The sequence below is a fragment of the Hemitrygon akajei genome, chromosome 16 (genome assembly GCF_048418815.1).
Source record: "Hemitrygon akajei chromosome 16, sHemAka1.3, whole genome shotgun sequence".
Taxonomy (NCBI): Eukaryota; Metazoa; Chordata; class Chondrichthyes; order Myliobatiformes; family Dasyatidae; genus Hemitrygon; species Hemitrygon akajei.
The window spans coordinates 27,922,027-27,945,869 of NC_133139.1; the positions used below are offsets into that span (position 1 = coordinate 27,922,027).

At 43.0% G+C, this 23,843-nt stretch overlaps 2 protein-coding genes across 9 annotated transcripts in view; one reads left to right on the forward strand and one right to left on the reverse strand.

Annotated features, from left to right (window-relative positions):
• Nucleotides 1-13,100, forward strand: part of dda1 (DET1 and DDB1 associated 1) — a 25,177-nt gene extending 12,077 nt beyond the window's left edge. Inside the window, exons 3-6 of one of the 5 annotated variants that reach the window (XM_073068540.1) lie at nt 2,955-3,006; nt 3,484-3,545; nt 4,362-4,489; nt 12,529-13,100. In XM_073068540.1, the coding sequence (XP_072924641.1) occupies nt 2,955-3,006; nt 3,484-3,545; nt 4,362-4,472 (225 nt within the window). In that variant the 3' untranslated portion in view covers nt 4,473-4,489; nt 12,529-13,100. Of the gene's footprint in view, nt 1-2,954; nt 3,007-3,483; nt 3,546-4,361; nt 10,857-12,528 lie in introns of those variants that run through there. The other 4 variants (XM_073068538.1, XM_073068539.1, XM_073068537.1 and 1 more) reach the window with 4 other exon arrangements.
• ano8b (anoctamin 8b) overlaps nt 11,875-23,843 on the reverse strand; it is a 124,879-nt gene continuing 112,910 nt past the window's right edge. For all 4 annotated transcript variants that reach the window (XM_073068532.1, XM_073068531.1, XM_073068534.1 and 1 more), the window contains 2 exons: nt 22,193-22,303; nt 11,875-21,864 (listed from right to left, as the gene is read on the reverse strand). In XM_073068532.1, the coding sequence (XP_072924633.1) occupies nt 21,175-21,864; nt 22,193-22,303 (801 nt within the window). In that variant the 3' untranslated portion in view covers nt 11,875-21,174. The remainder of the gene's footprint in view (nt 21,865-22,192; nt 22,304-23,843) is intronic.

Sequence of the window (23,843 nt, forward strand, 5' to 3'; positions counted from 1 at the left end):
TACATGTGTATGCACGTACACGCGTGCGCACATACATGTATGCACACAACTGCTTGCACAAGGCGTCATGGTAGTCTTTCTCGGGGTAAACACACGTATAAAGCGGACGTCTTTTTTCGTAAAAGTGAAAATCCTCTTTGGTTAGCGAATGTAGGTCTTTCGTAACAGCGAGCTGTCGTAAAGCGGGGGCCACCTGTATCTCTTCTTTCAGTTAGTCCTGACGAAGGGTCTCAGCCCGAAACGTCGACTGTACTTCTTATAGATGCTGCCTGGCCTGCTGCGTTCCACCAACATTTTGTGTGTGTTACCTGGACCTTTTGTATTTTACTTGGTGGGCAGATCTAAACACCACTGTTCTGGCTCTTTGCAGATTGCTGATTTCTTGGATAATGCAGGGCATCTGGTTGGGGAAGACTCAGAATCGCTTTGCTCTTGTGACCATCTCTTTCTTTTGTCCTTGTCCCTTTATCCTCTGCCTGTATGCAGGTAGGAGAGTGGCTAGATGATCAGGTACCCGGAAATGCGGTCTAGGGATGGAATGGTAGGCATTCCAAGTTGTAGTATAGTCGTGGTCAAGTGGGCAGAGATTTCCTCAGATAAGCCTGACTGAAGTCTGCGACAATGATTTGAAAAACATTGGGGTAGGCTGTTTCTTCTTTGCATAAAAGCATGTGGACAAGGTCAAGAGGTTCAGTTGTTTGGACCAAACAGAATGGGGAAGAAATGTAATCTAAGTGACTTTGAATGTAGAATGTTTGTTGGTGCTGGAAAGGGTGGTTTGAGTATCTCAGAAACTGTTGATCTCTTGTGATTTTCATGCACAAAACTTTCCAGAGTTTACAGAGAATAGTGCGAGAAACAAAAAATATCCAGTAAGTGACAGTTAGAAACATAGAAAACTTGCAGCACAATATAGGCCCTTCGGCTCACAAAGCTGTGCTGAACATGTACTTACTTTAGAAATTACATAGGCTTACCCATAGCCCTCTATTTTTCAAAGCTCCATGTACATATCCAGGAGTCTCTTAAAAGACCCTATCATATCCGCCTCCACCACTGTCGCTGGCAGCCCATTCCACACACTCCCACTCTTTGTGTAAAAAAAATCTTATCTCTGTACCTACTTCCAAGCACCTTAAAACTGTGCCCTCTCATGTTAGCCATTTCAGCCCTGGGAAAAAGCCTCTGACTATCCACGTGATCAATGCCTCTCATCATCTTATACACCTCTATCAGGTCACCTCTCATCTTCCACCTCTCTAAGGAGAAAAGGCCGAGTTCACTCAACCTATTCTCATAAGGCATGCTCTCCAATCCAGGCAACATCCTTGTAAATCTCCTCTGCACCCTTTCTATGGCTTCCACATCCTTCCTGTAGTGAGGTGACCCAGAACTGAGCACAGTACCCCAAGTGGTCCTATATAGCTGCAATATTACCTCTTGGCTCTTAAACTCAATCCCACGGTTGATGAAGGCCAATGAACCATATGCCTTCTTATCCACAGAGTCAACCTGCACAGCCCCAAGATCCCTCTGATCCTCCACACTGTCAAGAGTATTACCATTAATACTATATTCTCCCATTGTATTTGACCTACCAAAATGAGCCACCTCACACTTATCTGGGTTGAACTCCATCTGCCACTTCTCAGCCCAGTTTTGCATCCTATTGATGTCCTGCTGTAACCTCTGACAGCCCCCCCCCCCCCACACACTATTCACAACATCCCCAACCTTTGTGTCATCAGCAAATTTACTAACCCATCCTTCTACTTCCTCGTCCAGGTCATTTATAAAAATCACAAGGAGTAAGGTCCCAGAACAGATCCCTGAGGCACACCACTAGTCACTGACCACCAAACAGAATATGACCCGTCTGCAACCACTCTTTGCCTTGGATCCCATGCCTCCTTATTTTCTCAATAAGCCTTGCACAGGGTACCTTAGCAAAAGGTACTGTGGGCAAAATTGCCTTGTTAATGATGGTGGTCAGAGGAGAATAGCCAGACTGGTTTGAGCTCACAGGAAGGCGACAGTAACTCAAATAACTAAGCTTTACAACATGGTATGCAGAAGAGCACAACACGTTGAACCTTGAAGTGGATGGGCTACAGCAGCAGAAGACCACGAACATGCACTCAGTTGCCTCAGGAGGTACCTAATAAAGTGGGCACTAAGTGTATCTTTCTGTTTGTCTCAACATCCCCCTGTGATAGATACCATACCAAACTCCTTTGTAATTTTCATTACTTTTGTCAGATCACTCCTGTCTTTTATTTTTGCACCCCACCTTTCCAGATCATTGTGACTTCAGTTCCACTTCATCTTTGGAAAAGAAGTTCTCACCTCCTTCATTGCCCTTACTTTAATGTTTCATGTAGACAGACTTCCCAAGCACTTTACAGAGTTAATTGCCCAACTGCAATTTTCAAACTAGAGGAGATGTTAAGGTGAGAAGAAACTTGAATAGAGAAGAGACAGATGGACTCAGGGCAAAAGTTTCAAAACGTGTGTCTCGGCAGGTGAAGGCACAGTCATCTGGGTTGTATCTGGAGGAGATGAACAAGAGCTGAAGTCAGGCGAGTGTGGGCTTCCTAATGAACTCTGGGGTTAAGAAGGCTGGAGGTGGAAAACGAATCTCAGGGTTGTGTGTGGTGACATGTATGTACTCTAATAAATTTTACTTTGAGCTTTTGTACTTTGACCTGCTGAGTTCCTCCTACATTGTGTTGAATAAGATATAGCTTATCTGCCTTTGAGATAGCTTTCTGTTTGTGTGTGTCTGTCAGAAATGCAGTATTAAGAGCTGTATTTGTGGCGGTATAGATTAGGATATGAAATGGTGGTGGACTGTGGATCATAACAAATGAACACAGCCAGCAACAAGAGCAAATGGTCATGCAAAACAATTTCCCCTGTGTATATGAATTATTGAATTTTAAAATCTCTTGCAGAATAGAAGACCATCTGTATACCTCCCAACACGAGAATACCCATCGGAACAGAGTGAGTGCTCCCTTTTTCATATAGATATAGCTATCAGGATTGCCACAACGCTGGGTAAATATAGTATTATTGGTGTCTCTACTTCCCTGTACAGGAAAGGAGGATGAATGTCTATGATGTCCTCTAAATGATGTGATAGGACATACATCGTCCACATCTATCTTTATTTCCCACTTCACTGCTGGTCATCTACCACTAAGACTTAGTTTCAGTCTGTGTTTACTTCCAGGTTCTTCTCTTTACAATCCCTTTTGGAAATGTCCCTGGGTAAATGCAGTTTCACAGTCTGGGTTAGTATTGTTAGACCAAGTAAGATTCACTGCCAGAAAGCTCCACCCCAGTTTCTTGAGTGAATTTGAATCTTAGCTTAGAGTTGATTGCCAAAAGAGGTACGGTGTTTTTCTTTAAATAGCTGTTGTTATTGTATTAACCTGTTGTGGACAACTTCCCTTTTAAGTCTTTTCTTCTGTTTCACAGTCATTGTGACAGAAAAGACCAATATTTTGCTTCGATATCTCCATCAGCAGTGGGACAAAAAGGTGAGTGGCTGTGTAGTAGCTTCTTTCTCGGATGCATGTGAAGATGTGCAGAAGAGGTGGGTGGGGTGGGGGTGGGGTCGTCCACAGTGGCTTTGATAGGTGGTGGGTGGCTGGGATATTGCAGGATTCAGGCATTATTGAGGCTTTATCTACCATGGAGGAAGTTCAGGATACAACTGCTGTGCCTTAAGAAGCCTTTCCTGGACATTGGAACATCCAGGGATGGGGGACAGCTCTTCAGAATTAGAACATGCAGAGAAGCAAGGCGTTACATGGGGGTGGAGGGGGGGGGGGGGCTTTGGTATAGAGAAAGCTTGACAGGTGAGATCTTTGAGCAGGGGTTCCACTGAAATAGGATACTGATGACTTCTGGGTCTTCCAGAGCTGGCAGTAGGGACAGATCCAATTACAATCTGTGGAAGTAAAAACCTTTGGATGGGGATATGGATAAATAAATATTTTAGAGGGATTTGGGCCAAAGGCAGGCAAGTGGGAGTAGCTTATGGAACAAGTATAACATCATGTTGTATCTTGTTTCAGCATGGCTAAGTTGGACTGAAAGGCCTATTTGTCTGTGTATAATTAAATCTATGAGCCTTCACTTGATTGCAGGGACAATCTGTACAAGCTAAACAGAAAGACAAACCCTTGCTTCCACATTCCCTACACCCTCCCAAAGTGCATACACACACAGTCAGGCCAGCAAATTCAATACAGATGATTAATCAAGCTGGGAACTGCCTTGGCTTGCTTCAGAAGCGTCTCCATGGGTGCCTTTCTCTGCTGAAATGTTATTTTCATTCCTAATCCTTGCAGAATGCAGCAAAGAAACGAGATCAAGAGCAAGTGGACATTGAAGGCGAGAGCTCCGCACCGCCAAGGAAAATCGCCCGCACAGACAGCCAGGATATGATCGAAGACACCTAGTCCTCCGAACTGCAGATGCAAGTGCTTCCCTTTTCATCATGTAATGTCTTACCGTCTCTCCACCGTACAGTCCTTCATTTGTATATCATAGGAGCACCTTTATTTATTTACATGTAATTTAAGGCCTGGGGGAGGGGAAGTGAGGAAGCAGGTGGGGATTTCAAGTACAACAAACAGAAGGCCTGCACATGTCCAGTTGGTGTCAGTGAAATGACTTAACTGCTCCAGGTTTTACTTGGGGTCTGGGGCAAAGACTGGATGAGTGTAATGAGAAATCTGTGGTGAAATATTGTAATAGTGTGAGCTTCCGGAATGGTAATATTTTTGCAGTGCACATTTCTCTAATTGGTACTGACCCCAATGTCTAAATTAGCGTCTCCCTTGTCCATCACCAGACAGTTTTAAGCCCCCAATGGGTTTGATGTGGCACGATTTGCTACTGAGGTGCTTGTCTTGATATTTAGGCAGAAGCAGACATGCCTGCTTCACTAGTTATTGTTGAAACCCTCCTGATCTCATTATAATTGAGGATCATCCAGTAGCTGCTTCTTGTTTTATGTTTTAAGGATCCAAACAACCATGACCCCTGCCCCATCTTCCTCTCAATAGTTCTTGCTTAGAGCATCAGAATGCAAGATAATGAGAGCTATCTGGGCTGATCTGCCCTAGACCACCCTCAGCTCTTTAGCAAACATTGCAGGAGTTGCCTGGCAACCTAGGAGACCTTTGGCAATTACAGCGTTGCTGGGTGTGCTGGGCCCTTGTCATTCATGGCCCTCACAGATTAAACATTTGATTTTGGGACTGTTAACTAGCCTCGTGGGACCTTCAGTTTTATGCTTTAGTTTAAGAAAGGGAAGCCATTTGTATAGGTTTGTTGTTTTTTTTAAAGAATAAACGATTTTGAAGTCCAAAGAGTTACTGTCAGGCATGCTGGCAAATCGCTGATTCTAACTCTCTGCATGCCGAGGAATCGCTTCCAGGGAGCCTCAGTAGGATATCCCAGCCCTGAAGTGAAGTACTGGTGTTTAATGCGTTGTATAACATTGTGTTTCTTTCTCCCCACCCCTCTCCACCCCCCCCCCCCACAATTTTAACATAGGTATTGACTTTTTAAATGCCAGACTGGAGAGAGCAGAATGCAGCGTAGCTGAAGAAAATGTTACGTTGTTCTTGTGTTGATTTTACATGTTACAACTTTTGTTCAGGGTGCAGTATACTGTTTCTAAGCAATTTTTTAACTACTGGCGGGGGGGGGGGGGCGGGAAAGAAAAACAATCTTCCACGTGTGACATCTTCACTGAAACTCAGCTTCAGAAACCAGTTTTTGCTTGATCCGTAACCAATTTTACTCAACTGAAATCTTAGCAATATCAGAGTGAAAGTTGGGGAAAACATACCAACCTTAGGGAAGGAAGAGGTGCTACTGCTTTTCATGTTGGTCTGAATATGTATAACACATTGAGGCAAAAATTGGATAGACACTTAAAATTAAACCTGATGCACAGAGGTGCAAAGTTGTGTTATGTCTCATGCATGGGCCGTTATGATGGAGAGTTATTTTGCTTCCAGCTTGAGCAGGTTTTCCAGTATTACTCATTTCTCCACACTTCATCTATTCCTGCTCTCTTGCTAAGATTTCAGGCTATTCAGTTTCTTTATGGAATGAGAGGAATTTTGGGCTTGGCAAAACCTTGTGTCCTGTATAGCAATTACACATTGCGTCAATTTTTTTCTGTACATTCACAACCACTTTTCTGCTTTACCCCCACCCCCCACAGCACCTCACACCAAAGCAGAATTACTACTTCATTCCCTTTGCAAGCAGTGCTCCTTGCTGTGACAATCTTTCTGATCCTTGCTATTCTTTGTTGATTAGCAGCAAAGGGAATTGTTTAGTTGAGTTGTTTCAGTCTTTCATACCTATTCAAATTTTGCCAAAATGCCTCGCTTTCAATCAAGTTCTGCTCTGCAGTTCTGGATTAATATGTGTTAATACATTTGCCTTGAGACTGCTGCTCTCTGAAGTTCTATTGTCATGTGACTGAGGTAAAATTATAACTTGCCCTTTTATTATCAACCAAGTTAAGCCTCCAATCCAAGTGACTGATTACATGGAAACTTGAGGGCAAAGTGTTTATTAATCAGGAGCTGTTGTGTGTCATCCAGCACTTTCATTTTCCATACTCCTGTGATAGTCTCGTTACTCTGCGTGATCTTTTCTAAGGAACTATGAGGTTTTGTTTAGTGGCGAATGTGAGTGAGGGTGATGTTTAATTAAGAACTGCTTTCAGAGCCTTCAGCCTGAAGGTAGATTGGTGCTTCTGCATTCCCAGGGTCAACATTGCTTTCATTGAGGAGGGTGAGTGATGGGCCTTAGTTTTAGACCAAAGGACACAGTGAAATGAAGTGCTTGGTGCTTCAGGGCTATTAGACCCCATCACTAGGTGTGTTTGACCTTGATTTGGAGCTAGCAGGTGTGCCCCATTAGCAGATAATGTAATGCTGAAGCTTTGCTGATAAAACTCTGCAGACCGTACACAAGCAGAGACTATTTATCTGGTTTTCCAACAGGTGCTAATTGCTTTAATCACATTTCTTTCCTCCTTCCTCATATTTTCGAAAAGACCCTTAGAATTTCAACAAAAACTTGCTGATGAAGTTGCAAAGTTTTCCATCTGATGGATGGTAAAACTTATTCAGACGGATGTCTTCGTACCACACAGTGAATGAAACACAGTGTTGGTAATACTTCAATGTGGCATCATCTGGATTTTGATCCTTATTTGCCAAAGACCTACTGAGAGTTGTCAAGTTAAGCATTGAATTAATTTTCCCACATTTAAGTCTGTCTAAAATCACTATGTTAATAAAATCAAAGGTCATGGTCTAGAGAGGGTTTCATTGTCAGGAAAACATGATAGGTTTCAGAGAAACACAGGTCCTTTCTAAAGCTGTAATAAGAACAGAGAAAGTACTAGAGATACTAAGCTGGTCATGCAGAATCCACGAGGAGCAAATTAAATGTTTTGTGTTGATTATGTAAAACTTCAATCTGAATTAATAACTGTTCCTTTGTCCTTCACTTTTGCCTGCTTGTGTTTTCAGCAGTTTCATTTTTCTATTTCCAATCGTTGGGATTTGGCTTTCATTAACATTTTTTTGGATGTGTTCTGTTCATTTGAGTGGCACGACTTCAAATGTGGTTCATACTGTCCAGCATTTCTGAGCTCTCTTGAGATGACCGCTTAGATGCTTACACATCTATAGCACCAGAAAGTGGTCTTAATTTCATTAATTAACCAGCCTGGTGTAGGCCATCCAAAAGAGATGGGGAGGGTGGGGTGAAGAGGGTTGGGTACTGTATCTAGTTTAGTGAAGTGGGGGTAGTGGAATTCCACCCCTAGAATTTAAAACAGTAAGCTGCAGTTTGCATTTTCATTTAAAGCACTGAATACAAACAAAAACAGAAGCAGTTTTCTTCCCTTCCAGCAGGTTACTTGCTGAAGATTGTAATCTCAGCATTGGCAGTGTTGGGAAGCCAAGCACCTAATTTCTAGTGTGTCTCCTTTCCATTCCAGATTGGGCCAATGCTCCTCACTCCTGGAAATTATACTAAGTGCTCAGAAATGAGATATTTGGAGTGTTAAGTGGGTTTCTGTCATTCACTGAAGGGCAATGAATTGGTTGCAGAGTATTCAATTGTGTGCTGTTACTGAGGGGCTATTCCAATCCATACTCTCAGATCTCCTAGCTCCTTTGGGCAAGATTACGGTAGATCATGCTTCCCTCAACCAGCTGGTGCTTTCAGGCACAATGTGAAATTATTATTGGTCAAGCAAGATAAGGGTGTGAAGAGGAAGCCTGGATTTCAGTGTGTCCTTTCTCTCTCTGCAGTGAATTGCTTTCTGAACTTGGACGAAGTGCATATGATGCTCCTGGTCTGAAAATGTCGCACCAATTGTGAGAGTGTTTGATTTGACTGTGTTTTCTCGCACACGTCCACATGCGTGCACACACAGACACACACACACACCCCCCCACCAACACACGCGCACACACGCACCTACCTGCTGGCATGAAATCTTTAATCATGGACAGTGCTTTGGGGTATTATCTCTGGATATGCTTATTATTTCTACATTTTAAGCATCAGCCCTCCTGTTCACTGGCACTGGAGTGAATGGAATCTTGCTTTTTATAATTTGCTGTCTGGTGCAGTCCTCTGCCAGTACAAAAATATCCCTGTGGCCACAGGAGATGGACAATGAACCAACTCTTGTTCAAATATCATTGCCCATCGCTGTATCAGCACATTATACAAAGTTGCTCTTCCCTGCTTGTTCCGTTGATCACTTTTAAATTTGCTCTGCATGGACTATGTGAGCTGCTACCAATCAATCACTAGCTTTTATTGAATTTTTTAAATAAATAAAATGCCACAGAAGCCTTGTAATAAAGGTGTTTGTAAGTGTGAAGGATGTAAACATTTTTTGTATTACTGGGTCCAGACCAGTGTGATTACCAAGCTCATCAAAGCTGTTGATGGATTATAGACTGACGACTTAACAAGTCTGCGCAACAGCCTGCTAACAGGAAGGGAGAGCGTTCCCAGATTTATCTACATTGAACTGAATGGTTCTCTCTGACCTCTTACTTCCTTCCCTATCAAAAGCTACAGACTCCTGACTCTGAGATGCTGGGGATTGTTTAGGTGGTGGCAAAGTGATGATGCAAGATAGTAATGATACTAATGTAAGATTGAACCAACTGATAGCCCGATGATTGATACTGAATGTGGCTGAGAAGGATCTGATTTGTGAGGCAGGAACTTTGAAAGGGTGTGGCTGCTAGGAGTCTAGAGAAGTGGTGGAGAGCAATCTGGGTGGCAGGCCCTCAGTGCTGAGTGTTCATTTTGTTAGCTTTATTCTGATCACTAGTACTCATGGTGTTCATATCATTTCATCTTTGCTGTATAGTTCCATTGAACTTGCAGACTTATTTACCCTATTGACAGTCAATAGGGTCCCAGAACTACTTCCCAAACTTTTTTTTTCTCCAGTCATAACCATTTTGTTTTGATTTTTTTATTTTCCCCGAAGTATTATAAATTATTTTTGTTCTGTGACTGTAGCCTAGACTCAGGCTACACTCTCACTTAAGTCAGAATGTTGAGTGGTCAAGCTCCGTTAGTGTTTTGACCAGGAATATTTTGGCTTGATGTTTCAGTACAGCACTGAGGGGGTGGCGCACTGCTAAGAGTGTTACCTTTCAAGTGGGATATTAAATCAAGGAGGTTCTAATGTAGGGAAAAGAAAGCCAAGTTTCTCCCTGGTGAATTTTGCTAGACTTTTTATCCCTTGAACATCATCACTGAATAATAATCTGTTTGCTGAGTGCAGGTTACCAGTTGCATTTCCTACATTACATCAGTGACTACACTTCAAAATGTACTTCATTGGTTCTGAAGTACTGTGGCAGTGTAAGGTGCTATAGAAATGCAGTTATTTTCACTGATCAATACCTTTTCTTGCTTTGAACAAATGGGAAAGCCTTTATTAGATATTAGAGTAGGAAAATTTTGGAATGAGTGTGGGGATGGGTGGGTTTTCCTTGGAAAGTGTCAAGATATAGACTGAGTCACTTGCCGGGAAGTAGAAATGTTTGAAGACTACAGCACTTGTGTAGTGGGAACCTTCCTTAAGCTCAGTTTACTACAAAGAGAAGCTGGGCCCATAAGGTCAGTTATTTCTTGCTTTAGGAAAACCTGGAGGGGTTTCCAGGAGACAACATGTAACAGCTCAACTGTGTAGAAGAAATGTGAAGATCAGTCAACCTCTGATCACCACCTTTATCCCTCCCTTTAAGTTGGCTACTGCTTGTGGTGGTGGTTTCTTTGACCGTGGGGAATTGCAAACAAAGCTGGAATTCTGTTTTCATCACATGCATGCATTTCCCAGCTGGGGTGACTGGTATTGAACAGGGGCAGTAAACACAGATTTCCTGATTTTTTTTTAATATAACATGTATATCAGTGCCCCTATCTCCCTCCCTTTGCTCCCACTTCAATTTCTTTGCTTTAAGCTGGAGTACATTATTTCTACACAGCCTTGGTCCTGTTCTAATATGTGTGGCTCAGGAGCACACAGTGATGTGGGACACAATGGTAAAGAGGGAAGTGAGGATTCCTCCTAATTCCCCTTTTAAAAGATGTAGTGAATTGGAAAAGATGTGAGCTGGTGAGATCACCGTCAGTAATTACCTTGATCTGGTCTATTGCTGCTCTCAATTTGTACAAATTTTTTTGAGCTCTCTATTGTGAATTTAGCAAACAAAAGCTAATGTACCTTCTAGATGCAAATTAAAATATTTTGACAAATACCATTTACCGCTGTTTACCTTTTGTTTTAACTGTGTTTGAATCTGTGACTTACTTTACAGAATGATTATACAGATCATTTGATCCTCTGGTCCATGTTCCATTTGATCCTTCTCCCACTGCTTATTGAGCGGGCGCTTTCTAATCCTTTCTACCTTGTGCTTATCCAGTTCCTATTGGAATACATTCACTCTCAACTGTTCAGTAGTGGCAAATTCACTTTCTCAGCTCTAATCCACTTTGTAATTCATAATGTTAAATAGTCTTAGCACCTTTGAACTTTCTGCCTGTGCTCAGTAGCATCGGTCCCACTCGGAGGCAAAGTTATGGCTTCAATGTCCACTTGAGCATGAAATTCAGGCTAACGTTGTGAATTTGCAGCAACTGTCCTGTCCCCGTTAACCTCTTCCATTTCTCTTCCCTCCAACTTAAACATGATCTGCTCTCCTGATTAGAGAATAAACTGAGAGGCCAGTTTGGATGACAGTTTCAGCATGGCCAGTATTTCTTCCCTGAGCTGACCAACATTCGACTGTCAAGTCCCATCACCCTGTGTTCCTTTTTTCACACCTTGTGAACCATTGGGTGGCATTTTTGCCATTTCCTTGGCATTTGACTGATTTTATGAGTTGCTCGCTCAACGCTGAGCCCAGCACGGATGAAAAGCATGCAAGGAGCTGGCTGGCCTCGAAGTTCACTGCTGATGCTGCTGCACCACCGGCCACTGTATCATTGCCCTATGTGAAAAGGACTAATTCTGGCTCCTGATCATCAAATAGTAAAGTTTTCTGTTTTCAAATCCCTCAGTTTTTTTGGCCCACCCTACTTTTATCATCTCTGCTATGCTGATAACCTCATGATGTCTACTCTCCTTCAGTACTTGCCTCTTATGTAATCATCTCCACGGTACGAAGAGTAACATCCCTGCCTTTTCATTTGAAACATCTTAAAAACCGTTGCTGGATTTAGGTCACTGGTAGAGTGTCTGGAAGGTTAATTGATGAAGGTAGGATAAAATCAGAGTCATTTCTGTGCACAGTTTTATTGTTCTTTATGCAGCATTACAAAAATATGACAAAATAAATAAACCCTTTTGCATGAAATAGAAACTAATTAAAAACCTCTGTACATCAGTAAAATGGAAGATGCAGTGATGATGAGACTTGTCTCGCTGGTACTTTGTTTCTGTAAATGTGCCAGAAGAGTACATATTTACATTGCATCCTTATTTTTTTTTTGTACAATGGCCCTTCTCCTTTATTCATCCTGAGCAATTTTTAGCACAATCCTAACTAACCACAGGACAAATTGTAATCCTACATTATGACAACACTGGTCTTGGACTGGGTCCACAATGAGTACAATCTGCTACATAGGCTGTTCCTGTCAACAGTTGCATAGATGTGACTCCTATAGCAATTCCATAATATGCAACTTGCATTATAATCAAGTCAGTCACGATCCCTCTGGAAGGTGAAGCAGCAGAGTAGCCTAGACTTACTCCTAATTTGTGTGCTTTTATCCATCCAACAGCTCCATATATTCTTTGGGCGTAATTATCTTTGAAAGTGATACTGTTGAGGACTAATACTTGTAGAGGCTGGACTGTAACACTAACTGGAAATAGAGCATTTTTGATCAAGAAGAATTAATGCTGTTCATTAAAATAAACTTTAGGGTGAGAAGTCAAGGCCTGCCTGGCGTCTTGGGTGGATGGAAAGAACCTGCAGCCAATATTTTGAAGAGTGGTGTATTTCACCCAACATTTCTGTCTATAAAGCTTAAAACAGGATCACAGTGTTTAATTGTACAATCTTGCTCTGTACAGATTGATTTTACAATGTATTTCATTGCTGTGATGCACTTCAAGATATTCCAAAGTAAAAGGTGCCATAGAAATGGAAATCTAACAGCAAATGCATTTCTTTATTTTTATAAACTATTCCTCCTGAATGCCCCTGAGCGGCATGCTAACTAACCACAGGACGAATCACAGTTCTATGTGGTACTGTCAGTTGGTTGAATTTCCTCATGTCCTTTCAAATAAAGTTCAAGCTTTATTTATGTGCCCCCTTTAGAAATGTCAGCAAACAGCCCATAATTTAGTAACAATGGAAGCTTATGCACTGACGTAATATTTACAGTGTCACTTCGTCCTCCAGTACTTGAACTGGTTACAAGTAATGGAATGTCTGAACAGAGTTAACATTACAAGGTGATGACATATTGTCAGAACTGACCACCTCTGACAACTTGGAAAAACTAGTTACTGGAAATTGTTGAGCCTTAATATATAATTTACCTAGTCAGTGGCTGAGACGCTGTTCCTCAAAGCAGCCTTTCTTCATGGGACTAACTATGGCTTCAATGGTCACACAGATTTGTAAGGCTAAACATGGTTGAGGAAAATACATTGTGTTCCTGGTCCCATCATAGTTACTCCTTCCTTTGGAAGCCAGTGGAGGAAGATGAGATGAGGAAGAAACATCAGTCAAGTTATCAAGATTCAAAGTTGAATTCAACTATTTCAGTTAACCAGCCTTTCCAGTTTGTGTCAGAAATAGTCAGTTCTAACAGACCATCAACCTGCAATTTAACTCCATATTTAACCTGCTGAGTGTGCTATTTTAGATTCCAGCAACTGCAATATTTTGCACATCGCAGTTCCAGCATTTTCCCTTTCTATCTTCCCTTTCACCTCCTCTCGGCTGACACCAACGCCGTTACCTCTTGGTCTCAAACCTATCACAGACATTCCCTTTGTTCTCTTTACCCTGCACCTTCTCTGAAGCTTTGTAATGTCCTCCAAGTCAGGAATTCCCAACCTGGGGTTGATGGACCCCTCAATTAATGATAGGAGTCTATGGCATAAAAAAGGTTGGGAACCCCTACTCCTAAGTGCCAATGAAAGGTAAAATACCTTAAACATTTACCTAGTTTCTCCCTCCATAAATACTGCCCGCCTAGCTGAACATTTCCAGCATTGTCTACTTTCAAACTTCCTGCAACTGCAATTTATTTTTTGTTCTTGTGTATCTCTGAAGTTTAGTCGCACAGGTCGACAGATCCACATAGTGACATGCTAATTTACTGCAGGAGCACTTAAAGGATGGCCCCTGAATATGAACGTTCCTGTGGTTGGGGCTTTGCCTGAAAGATTGTGATTGCTGGAATTCAACCATCCCAGCCCCAGAATGTAACCACAGGAATACTTCATGGCAGTATCACAGGCCCAGTCAACTTCAGCTTCATCAGTGATCTTTATTCCAGCATAAGGGAACAACAATGTTCTCAATGATTGTTCCATGTTCAGTTCCACTGAGAAATCAGCAAATGCAACAATTCGTACCCGCATAGAGCAAGACCTAGACCACATTCAAGCTTAGGCTGATACGTGGCAAGAAACATTCATGCCTCAAAAGACCCAACAAATGACTTCCTACTACCCTATAACTTTCAGTAGCATTATAATGCTAAATCATCATGACCTCAACTGTGGTTACAAGGGCAGATCAGAGGCTGGATATACTGTGATGTGACCCAGCTCCTGGTGCAATTCTTCTATCTGCAAAACACCACTCCTGGATGAATGCGTTCAGAAGGCTGACCACCATGTGGACAAAGCAGCCATCTGGGCTGTTACCCCATCCACCATTTCATTCATTCCCTTACTCAGCTAGGCTGCCAAAACAACACTTGCAGAACTTGTAATCTCTGTCAAGTAGGCCAAAGGCAGTAAGTACAGCAACACAAACATCTATCAGAACCACCCCCATCCCCACTCTCTAAGCAACACAACACAGAAATATAGCACTGTCCTTCATTCAACTCGGTATCCAATATCTACAGAATGATTCCAGTGGTTCCATAAGGTGGCTCACCATCATCTTAAGAACAAGAAATAAGACACTCCCCTTGCTGATCCTGAAAAATTATTTCTTTAAAAAAATGTATAGCATACTGGAAGAAAACAAGACCCTCTAGCTTCCAGCAGATATTTGAGTGAGGCAGGCAGGCAGCTCAGCCTCTGGGGATAGAATTCACCAGTTAAAAGTTCATGGGATCTTGTCCCACTCCTGACAACTGAGCAGTACTGTTCCAACAGTTGTTTCTGGTCTCCATTCCTATTCTGGGCCAACCTAACCCTTACTTCTCAAATATGAGGGTATCTCAACATGCTAACTCACCTTGTAAGAAACTTCCTGTTACCATGTGATAGTTACCAAAGTGTCTTCCTTTATTAAATACTAAGTCATTAAGATGCAAAGTGCCCCTTTAAGAATATTCCAAAGAACAATTACTCAGTCCTCATTTCTAGAACCATCTGTGCGCCAATGCCAAAGGGAGTAGCTCGGTTACTGAGAGAATTCCTGGTGCAGAACACTGCCAGTAAAACCAGGAGTGCTCAGGCCTGACACCAACCTCTGTTCTTGGTGCATCACATCTACCTGCAAACAGGAAAAATTTTAAATCACTTTCCTTTTACAGAACTGCTTACTAAGTGTGGTGGGAGTGAGGTGCTTGAGCTTGCCTGCAAGGCTGTTGTGGCTGAACAGCTTGTTGCATTCAGCAATACTATTTCTGGCAAAGTCTCAATGGGGCAGCAACATCCATTGGAAGCAGGACAAGAGAAGACAGGTGAAATAAATTAGAACTAAATCCCAAGGAGCACAGCTGCAATCATCTCTTAAATTTGTTGAGAGTGTTGATTCTCTCTACCTGTAATGCCTCTGTGCACTTTGGCACAGAATCTCACGTTAAAGAACAAAGCTCACAAAATGTTGACAAGAATAAAATGAGACAATAGATACAGGGAACTCTATGGCTGTTTGCCAGGATGCATGCCTTGCTTAAAATTTGCTCATGTGCCCTTTCCAGTTAAGGCCACTTTGAAGTTAAATTTCCGCTCTTTATTCCCTTGCCTCTCATTGTTAGGTTCAGACCTTTCAACTTGTCTTTCTAACTGGGATGGACGGGGAGAGAATTTTTCAATGAGATTTCAACTTTAGATTAGCCACTGTGATGACAGTACTTCCAAACAATGTGGCAGTGAGCATAAAGTGCGGCTTTATTGATGTAGACTGAACACAACTGACTGTATCTTCAAACACCAATATTAGCCACGGCTCAGTAGATTACTCGAGTCAGCAGACTGTGGGTTCACTTCTCTCAGGACTTGAGAAAAATCCCAGTCTAAGTTGCAGCATCATTGTTGATCATTCAGGAGCGAGACTCCATGCTGTCTTCTCAGAGAGATATAAAAGACCCTGAGATTCTCAAGAGTTTTCTCAGTCTTCTGACCGATATGGTAAGAGATCATAATACTGAAACATTAACTATTTCTCTCACCATAGATTGTGTTCAATCTGCTGAATATTTCCAACATCTCCATATTCATCCAAACCAATATTCCACAATCAGCGTTACTCAAAAATCGACCCTTTACCCAGTTGATGTTTGTGGAATATTGCAGTGCTGCTTTTATTCTATCAGGAATTCACCCTTAAAAAGTCGCTTTTGGCTTGCTTTGAGGTTGTGAAAAAACACTATTAAATGCAAATCCTTTCTTGGAAAGGTGAACGGAATGGGAGTTCACCAGAGGGCACAATTCTGCTGTAGTAATTCCCTTACCCAATAAACAGAGGGTGTCATTTAATACAAAATTCAATATAAGCATTTCCATTTAGATCCAAGTGATATATTTAATCCATTCTACACTGGAACACTTTAAACATATATGCTGAAAGTGTTTCTTGGTGCACAGACCATTATACATGCTTATATACATTTATATATAGAACCATAAGAAACCACGTTCACCATATATTGATAAAGGATAATAAATATCTCAGTCTGAAGTGTAAAGTTACACTATTTCTATCAACTTTATTCTCATCAGGAATGGTGCAGTAATACTTCTTGGGTTTGATTTGTAATTTAAATATCATAAAAGGTCAGATTTGCAGGCCAGGGCTTCCTGTAATTTACATAAAGGGGATCACACAGTGGGACAGGGAAGGGATGGGGAGAACACACGATTATATCCTAAAAACTCTCTCCTGTCTAGTAAAACCTCATCTCGATGTGTGCTATTATGCTGTCTTTGCAGTCAGTATCTTAATGCTTCCTGTACTGTCACTCAAGACCAAACAATACAGTGCAAGACCCCACTGAAATGTTGCCAGGCGGGGCATTGCTTGACAGAGCGGGAGTTTGTAGGACGGGAGACAACATGGTGAAGTGGGGTTTAAAGACAGCGAATCCTGTGAGTGTGACGAAAAGGGTGCAGAACATTGAACACGTTCTGCACAAATGCCCACTCTCACCTGATTTAGTTGACACTGACCTGCTCAACATCAACCAAACAACACTAGAATGGCTGGCTGTCTGGTGTGACAAGCTATGATGATGACTCAAGAAGGATACAAGCCTTGTGGTTGCACAGTGGCACAGCTGGTAGAGTTGCTGCCTCACAGTGCCAGAGACCCAGGTTCAATCTTGATCTCAGGAGCTGGGGGCGTGGAGCTTGCACTTTCTCATGACTGGGTGGGTTCTCTTCTGTCTCCTCCCACATAAGGATATGCGAATTAGTAAGTTAATTAGCCTACGTAAAACCTATCCCTTGTGGTTAGATCTGTGGTAGATATGGTGGGGGGGGGGGGGGGAGAGAGCTGATAATAATGTGGGGTGGTGAATAAAATGGAATGAATGTAAGATTAGCATAAATGGTGGGCAGTGTAGGCTCAAGGGGCCAAAGGGCCTGCTTCTGTGTTGCTTCTCTCTATGACTATACCATTATTAAAGAAAATAGTGGGAGAAGACTTGAAGTTACTTGGCAGCAAAGACTTGAATGTTTTTCTGATTTTGTAGCTGGCTTTCTACAATAAAGCTTCTGATTCTCTGAACATATTTCTCAGTCGTTTCATAACACAGGAGGCCATCCTGCCTATGATGTCTGTGCCAACTCTGATTTAGTTGCTCACTCTGGACTTTCCCCACAGCCTTGCAAACGTTTCCTTTCAAGTATTTATGCAATTCACTTTGGAATTCATTACTGAACCTGTTTCATTGCCCTTTCAAGCAGCAGGTTCCCGATCACAGCCCACTGTGAAAAAAAAATGCTTTAAAGCATTTTTCTTTTGCTGATAATCTAAAATCTGTGATGAGTATTAACGCTAATGCAAGTAGAAGTCTTTTGTCATTATTTAATCTACAAAAACCTATTGAAACATAAAAATCTTATTATTAAATCTTCTCTTCTAAGGACAAACCATTATTTCAACTAAAATTCAAGTATACCCTCTCCAAGCTCTTGTCATCCTTAAAATATGGAGCTCAGACCACAATTCCCAAGCTAAAGCCTAATCAGAGATTTACATTTTTTTCATAACTTCGTAACCAGCTTTTAAGTTCAAGACTCAAATCTCTGACTTGAATGCCGTATAATCTGAATAATCATATTCTGATCATTTTCCCCTCAGTAATCACTCACTCCAAGATTACTAATTCAGTTTAGTTCATTATATGAAACACTACAGTGGGCTGTTCCTTGGTTGACTCTTATATGACATGTCATTCTGGTAAACTAAACCAAATCCAGTCTTTAACATTTTCCTTCAATTTGCAGTCCTTATGAAAAATAAACTCTTCCATGCTAGTGTATTAGCTTTTCTACAAGCTCATCTTACCACTTAACTCTCCAAAATGCACTCAGTGGCCACTTTATTAGGTGCAACTGCTTGCAAATGCAAATACCTAATCAGCCAGTCGTGTGGCAGCAACTCATTGCATAAAAGCATGCAGACATGGTCAAGAGGTTCAGCTGTTGCTCAGAATGGGGAAGAAGTTGATCTAAGTAACTTTGACTGTAGAATGATTGGTGGTGTCAGATGGGGTGGTTTTAGTATCTCAGAAACTGCAGATCTTTTAGAATTTAGATGCAAAACAGTCTCTGGAATTTACAAAGAATGTGATGGAAAGCCAAAAACAAAATCGAATGAGCAGCAGTTCTGTGGGTGAAAATGCTTGTTAATGTGAGAGGACCGAGGAGAACTGGTACAAGCTGACCAGAAGGTGACAGTAACTCAAATAACCACATGTTACAACAGTGGTGTGCAGAAGAGCATCCCTGAACACACAACACATAAAACCTTGAAGTGGATGGGCTACAGCAGCAGGAGACCGCAGCAGGTTCCACTCCTGTACCTAATAAAGTGGCCACTGTGTGTAACTGGTATTCTGGGTCGGTTAACTATTCTGTCTCTTTCATCAACTTCCCAGCTCTTTACTTCATCCCTCCCCCTCCAGGGTTCACTCACCACCTGGTGTTTCTCTCTCCCTCCCCCCTCCCTTTTAAATCTACCCCTCAGCTTTTTCTCCAGTCCTGCCCAAGGGTCTCAGCCCGAAACGTTGACTGTAGTTTTTTCCACAGATGCTGTCTGGCCTGCTGAGCTCCTCCAGCATTTTTTGTGTGTGTTGCTCTGGATTTCCAGCATCTGCAGATTTTCTCCTTTGCTACCTGTGTTTTCTGTTCCTTTTCATCTCTTACCTCAACTACACTGATTCTACTTATTGTTCTGAGCCAGATCATTTCTCCCTACTGCCTTTGTGAAATCCTTTATTATTCAGGACCACACTACATGCCCTTCCTTCCCAATTCCCAAACAAACTTGTTGGGATTCCCATCCTGGGTTGCTGCATGACCATATCCCAGAAAAACCTGTTAAATCAAAATCATTATTATTTACACCTTTAATCTGCCATCCTCGTTACATTGTCTATACATTTACATGCAACTCCTCCCAGTTTTGTTTGTGATGGTGCATATTTACTGATTCGCCTACCATTACCCAAACTGCTGTGTGTCTTTCACTTTAAATGCAGTTTTCCCCTCACCCGAGCCTATTGACCACTCTTTTTTTCCTTTAAAGCTGTACCTGGTTATTCAATTTGCCAAGGTGCCGATCCCTATTCAGTTTCATTGAACACAACAGAATGACTTCCTCTTAACCAATGTCCCATGAATGGAAAAGCCTGACGTTCCTTTCCGAGGACAGCGTTCCCATGTTATTCTCAGCCATCAGCCTGGCATGCTCACAAAGTGTGATCCAGCAAATGGAACCGTCTGCCGACACCAATAGTCCATTCATTTCCTTAATTAGCCCAGTATTCCTCTTCTCTAAAATGACAATATTTTAAACATTCCCCAGGCCGTGCTGCAAAATAGAGGAAAGTCCTGCATGGGGATCCTATAATTCTTTTTCTTTATATCTCTTGATCACTTAAGATAACGCAGTTATGAAAATACTGGGGACAGATGCAGGAAAAATAGAAGGGGTTGTGGTGGTGTGCAGAAAATACATGGTATCTACCTACACCTAGTGGGAGCCAGCAACCCAGGGCTCTCCTCCTGCTCACTTCAGAGCACAGTTCACGGTGGAAGGGTCTCCTGAACCTTTCGTCCTTTGCAACAATACGCAAGACCACCATATATACCAGGAAACCATTCAGCCCCTCAAACCTGCCATTCAAGATTGTGATCAATCCTCTACATCCATTCTACGACCCAAAGCATCAAAAACATTTGCTCTCAGCTTGGAGAACACTCAATAGCAGAAAAGTCTAAGGATTTACAACCACAATAATTGCCACCTCACCTTACAGATTCCTTAGCCCGAGGAAACTGCCTTTGGGCATCATGCCGCCCATCCTCCTCAGCCTTTCAATCAAATCCTTTCATTATTTACCTAACCAGTGAAGTCTTCACAGTCCCAAATCCCCCTCCCGTCTGAAATCTCCAGGAGGTTTGTTGCCTTTGTCTCGGGGCAGACAGCCAGGCTCTGCAAACCCAGGAGCCCATTACTAACAGCTCTGGCCACACGCTCTACAGAAGCAACACTTGTTTCCCCACCTTGAAATGGTGACAAGGGATTCAAATGCAATTTTTTTTTTAACAACTGGTCGTAAACGGGTTCACTGGGACTGGAATCACTGCCTGATTTGCAAAATGCAAAGTGAGAGGTGGCTTGTGTGATTAATCGTGTCCCTCTAGTAACCGTGACCTGCCGAGATGGGAAGATTGACACAAAAGTCTCCAGTGTCCGTGGACAACTTAAAAAAGCAGATTGCGGTATTGGTAAATCAAAGGGTCTACCCCCAACCATGTTGTATAAAAACCTGAAGATGATGAGAATTCTGTTTTTCAAACACAGATTTCTATCCCTGAATATTATTATTTTTTTTACAAAGTAATAACGAGAGAAGGGAAAACTTCTGCAGGAGATTTCAAACACCTCCAGCTGGCTACAAACCCTTCGGGCTGAGTTAACGCTTGGGGCTGGTAGACTCCGGGCCAGGGGCAGTGGTCTCCTCCGGCAGCCCGTTCAGGTCAGCTCTGCTGGCGGGAGCTTTCTCGCCGCCTTCTCCGGGGGCGCTCCCGCTTGCTGCCGCCTTGGGCTGGGGCTGGGGCTGGGACGGGGCGGCGCCGTTGCTGCCGGAGTCGGACTTGCCGAAGTTGAAGAGTTTGCCCGGGTTGAAGGGCTTGGTGGGCGACTGTACCTTCTCGGCCGTCCCTTCCTTCCGCCCGTCCGCCGGCGACTTTAGGAACCTGAAGGTGAGGAAGCCGGGCAGCTTGCTCTCGCTGCCGGTGGGGGACTGCGGGGATTTGGCCCCCGCCCCGCCGCCTGCCGTCCCCCCGCCGCCACCGGCCCCCGACAGGAACTTGCCCTGCAGCGGGATGATCTGCTTCAGCTTCAGCACGTTGTTGGACGCCAGCAGGGAGCTGGGCCGCTTGGGTTTGTCGCCGGGCGCCGCCGCCGCCGTCTTGGCCCGGCCCCCGGAGCGGCCCTGGGGCTGGTCGGAGGGCGCGGCGCCGGCCCTGCCCTCCTCCCGGCCCGCCGCCTCCCTCTCCCGGCGGCTCTGCGCGCTCTCCCGCTGCTCCTGCCGCTGCTTCTCCTCCTCCCGCCGGCGCCGCTGCTGCTGCTGGTACCGCTGCTGTGCCTGGCGTTCGTGCTTCTGCTCGGGGGGCAAGAACAGCATTAGGAGCTGCCGTCAACCCCTGCGGCTCCCGAACAGAACATTTACCACGGCCCCCCACGCCCACTACAATTACCTTAAAAGCTGTTTTTTTATTCTTTAATTTTTACTGAATACAAAAACACTGAACATTTGCTAACAAAGCCAGGGAATCACACATTAGCAGTAACAAATATCTAACTATTAACTTTAAATATACAAATAAAAAAGAAAATCCACTCTAAATACTGTTGGGCAGAAGCAGCTACATCTAAAAAGGAGTCACAAAACAGAAACATTTAGAGAAATAACCCGAAACGTTAATTACCTTGAAGGCTTCCCGCCGCTGGTATTCCAGCTTCGCCATTTCCTCAGCCACCCAGGTGGGAACATCTGGGATAGCGATCTGGAGCACGTACTTCAGCAGGAAAGCGAAGTGCTGCCGAAAACAAGCCCACACCAGCAGTCAGTTCACCGGTGAAAGCCCTCGCTGTCACACCGCATCCCCACTGCAACCACATATAACCATATAACAATCACAGCACGGAAACAGGCCATTCCGGCCCTCCTAGTCCGTGCCGAACTCTTAATCTCACCTAGTCCCACCTACCCGCACTCAGCCCATAACCGTCCACTCCTTTCCTATCCATATACCTATCCAATTTTACCTTAAATGACACAACTGAACTGGCTTCTACTACTTCTACAGGAAGCTCATTCCACACAGCTATCACTCTCTGAGTAAAGAAATACCCCCTCGTTTTCCCCTTAAACTTTTGCCCCCTAACCCTCAAATCATGTCCTCTCGTTTGAATCTCCCCTACTCTCAATGGAAACAGCCTATTCACGTCAACTCTATCTATCCCTCTCAACATTTTAAATACCTCGATCAAATCCCCCCTCAACCTTCTACGCTCCAATGAATAGAGACCTAACTTGTTCAACCTTTCTCTGTAACTTAAGTGCTGAAACCCAGGTAACATCCTAGTAAATCGTCTCTGCACTCTCTCTAATTTATTGATATCTTTCCTATAATTCGGTGACCAGAACTGTACACAATATTCCAAATTTGGCCTTACCAATGCCTTGTACAATTTTAACATTACATCCCAACTTCTGTACTCAATGCTCTGATTTATAAAGGCCAGCATTCCAAAAGCCTTCTTCACCACCCTATCTACATGAGACTCCACCTTCAGGGAACTATGCACTGTTATTCCTAGATCTCTCTGTTCCACTGCATTCCTCAATGCCCTACCATTTACCCTGTATGTTCTATTTGGATTATTCCTGCCAAAATGTAGAACCTCACACTTCTCAGCATTAAACTCCATCTGCCAACGTTCAGCCCATTCTTCTAACCGGCATAAATCTCCCTGCAAGCTTTGAAAACCCACCTCATTATCCACAACACCTCCTACCTTAGTATCATCAGCATACTTACTAATCCAATTTACCACCCCATCATCCAGATCATTTATGTATATTACAAACAACATTGGGCCCAAAACAGATCCCTGAGGCACCCCGCTAGTCACCGGCCTCCATCCCGATAAACAATTATCCACCACTGCTCTCTGGCTTCTCCCATCTAGCCACTGTTGAATCCATTTTATTACTCCAGCATTAATACCTAACGACTGAACCTTCTTAACTAACCTTCCATGTGGAACTTTGTCAAAGGCCTTGCTGAAGTCCATATAGACTACATCCACTGCCTTACCCTCGTCAACATTCCTCGTAACTACTTCAAAAAATTCAATAAGGTTTGTCAAACATGACCTTCCACGCACAAATCCATGCTGGCTACTCCTAATCAGATCCTGTCTATCCAGATAATTATAAATACTATCTCTAAGAATACTTTCCATTAATTTACCCACCACTGATGTCAAACTGACAGGTCTATAATTGCCAGGCTTACTTCTAGAACCCTTTTTAAACAATGGAACCACATGAGCAATACGCCAATCCTCCGG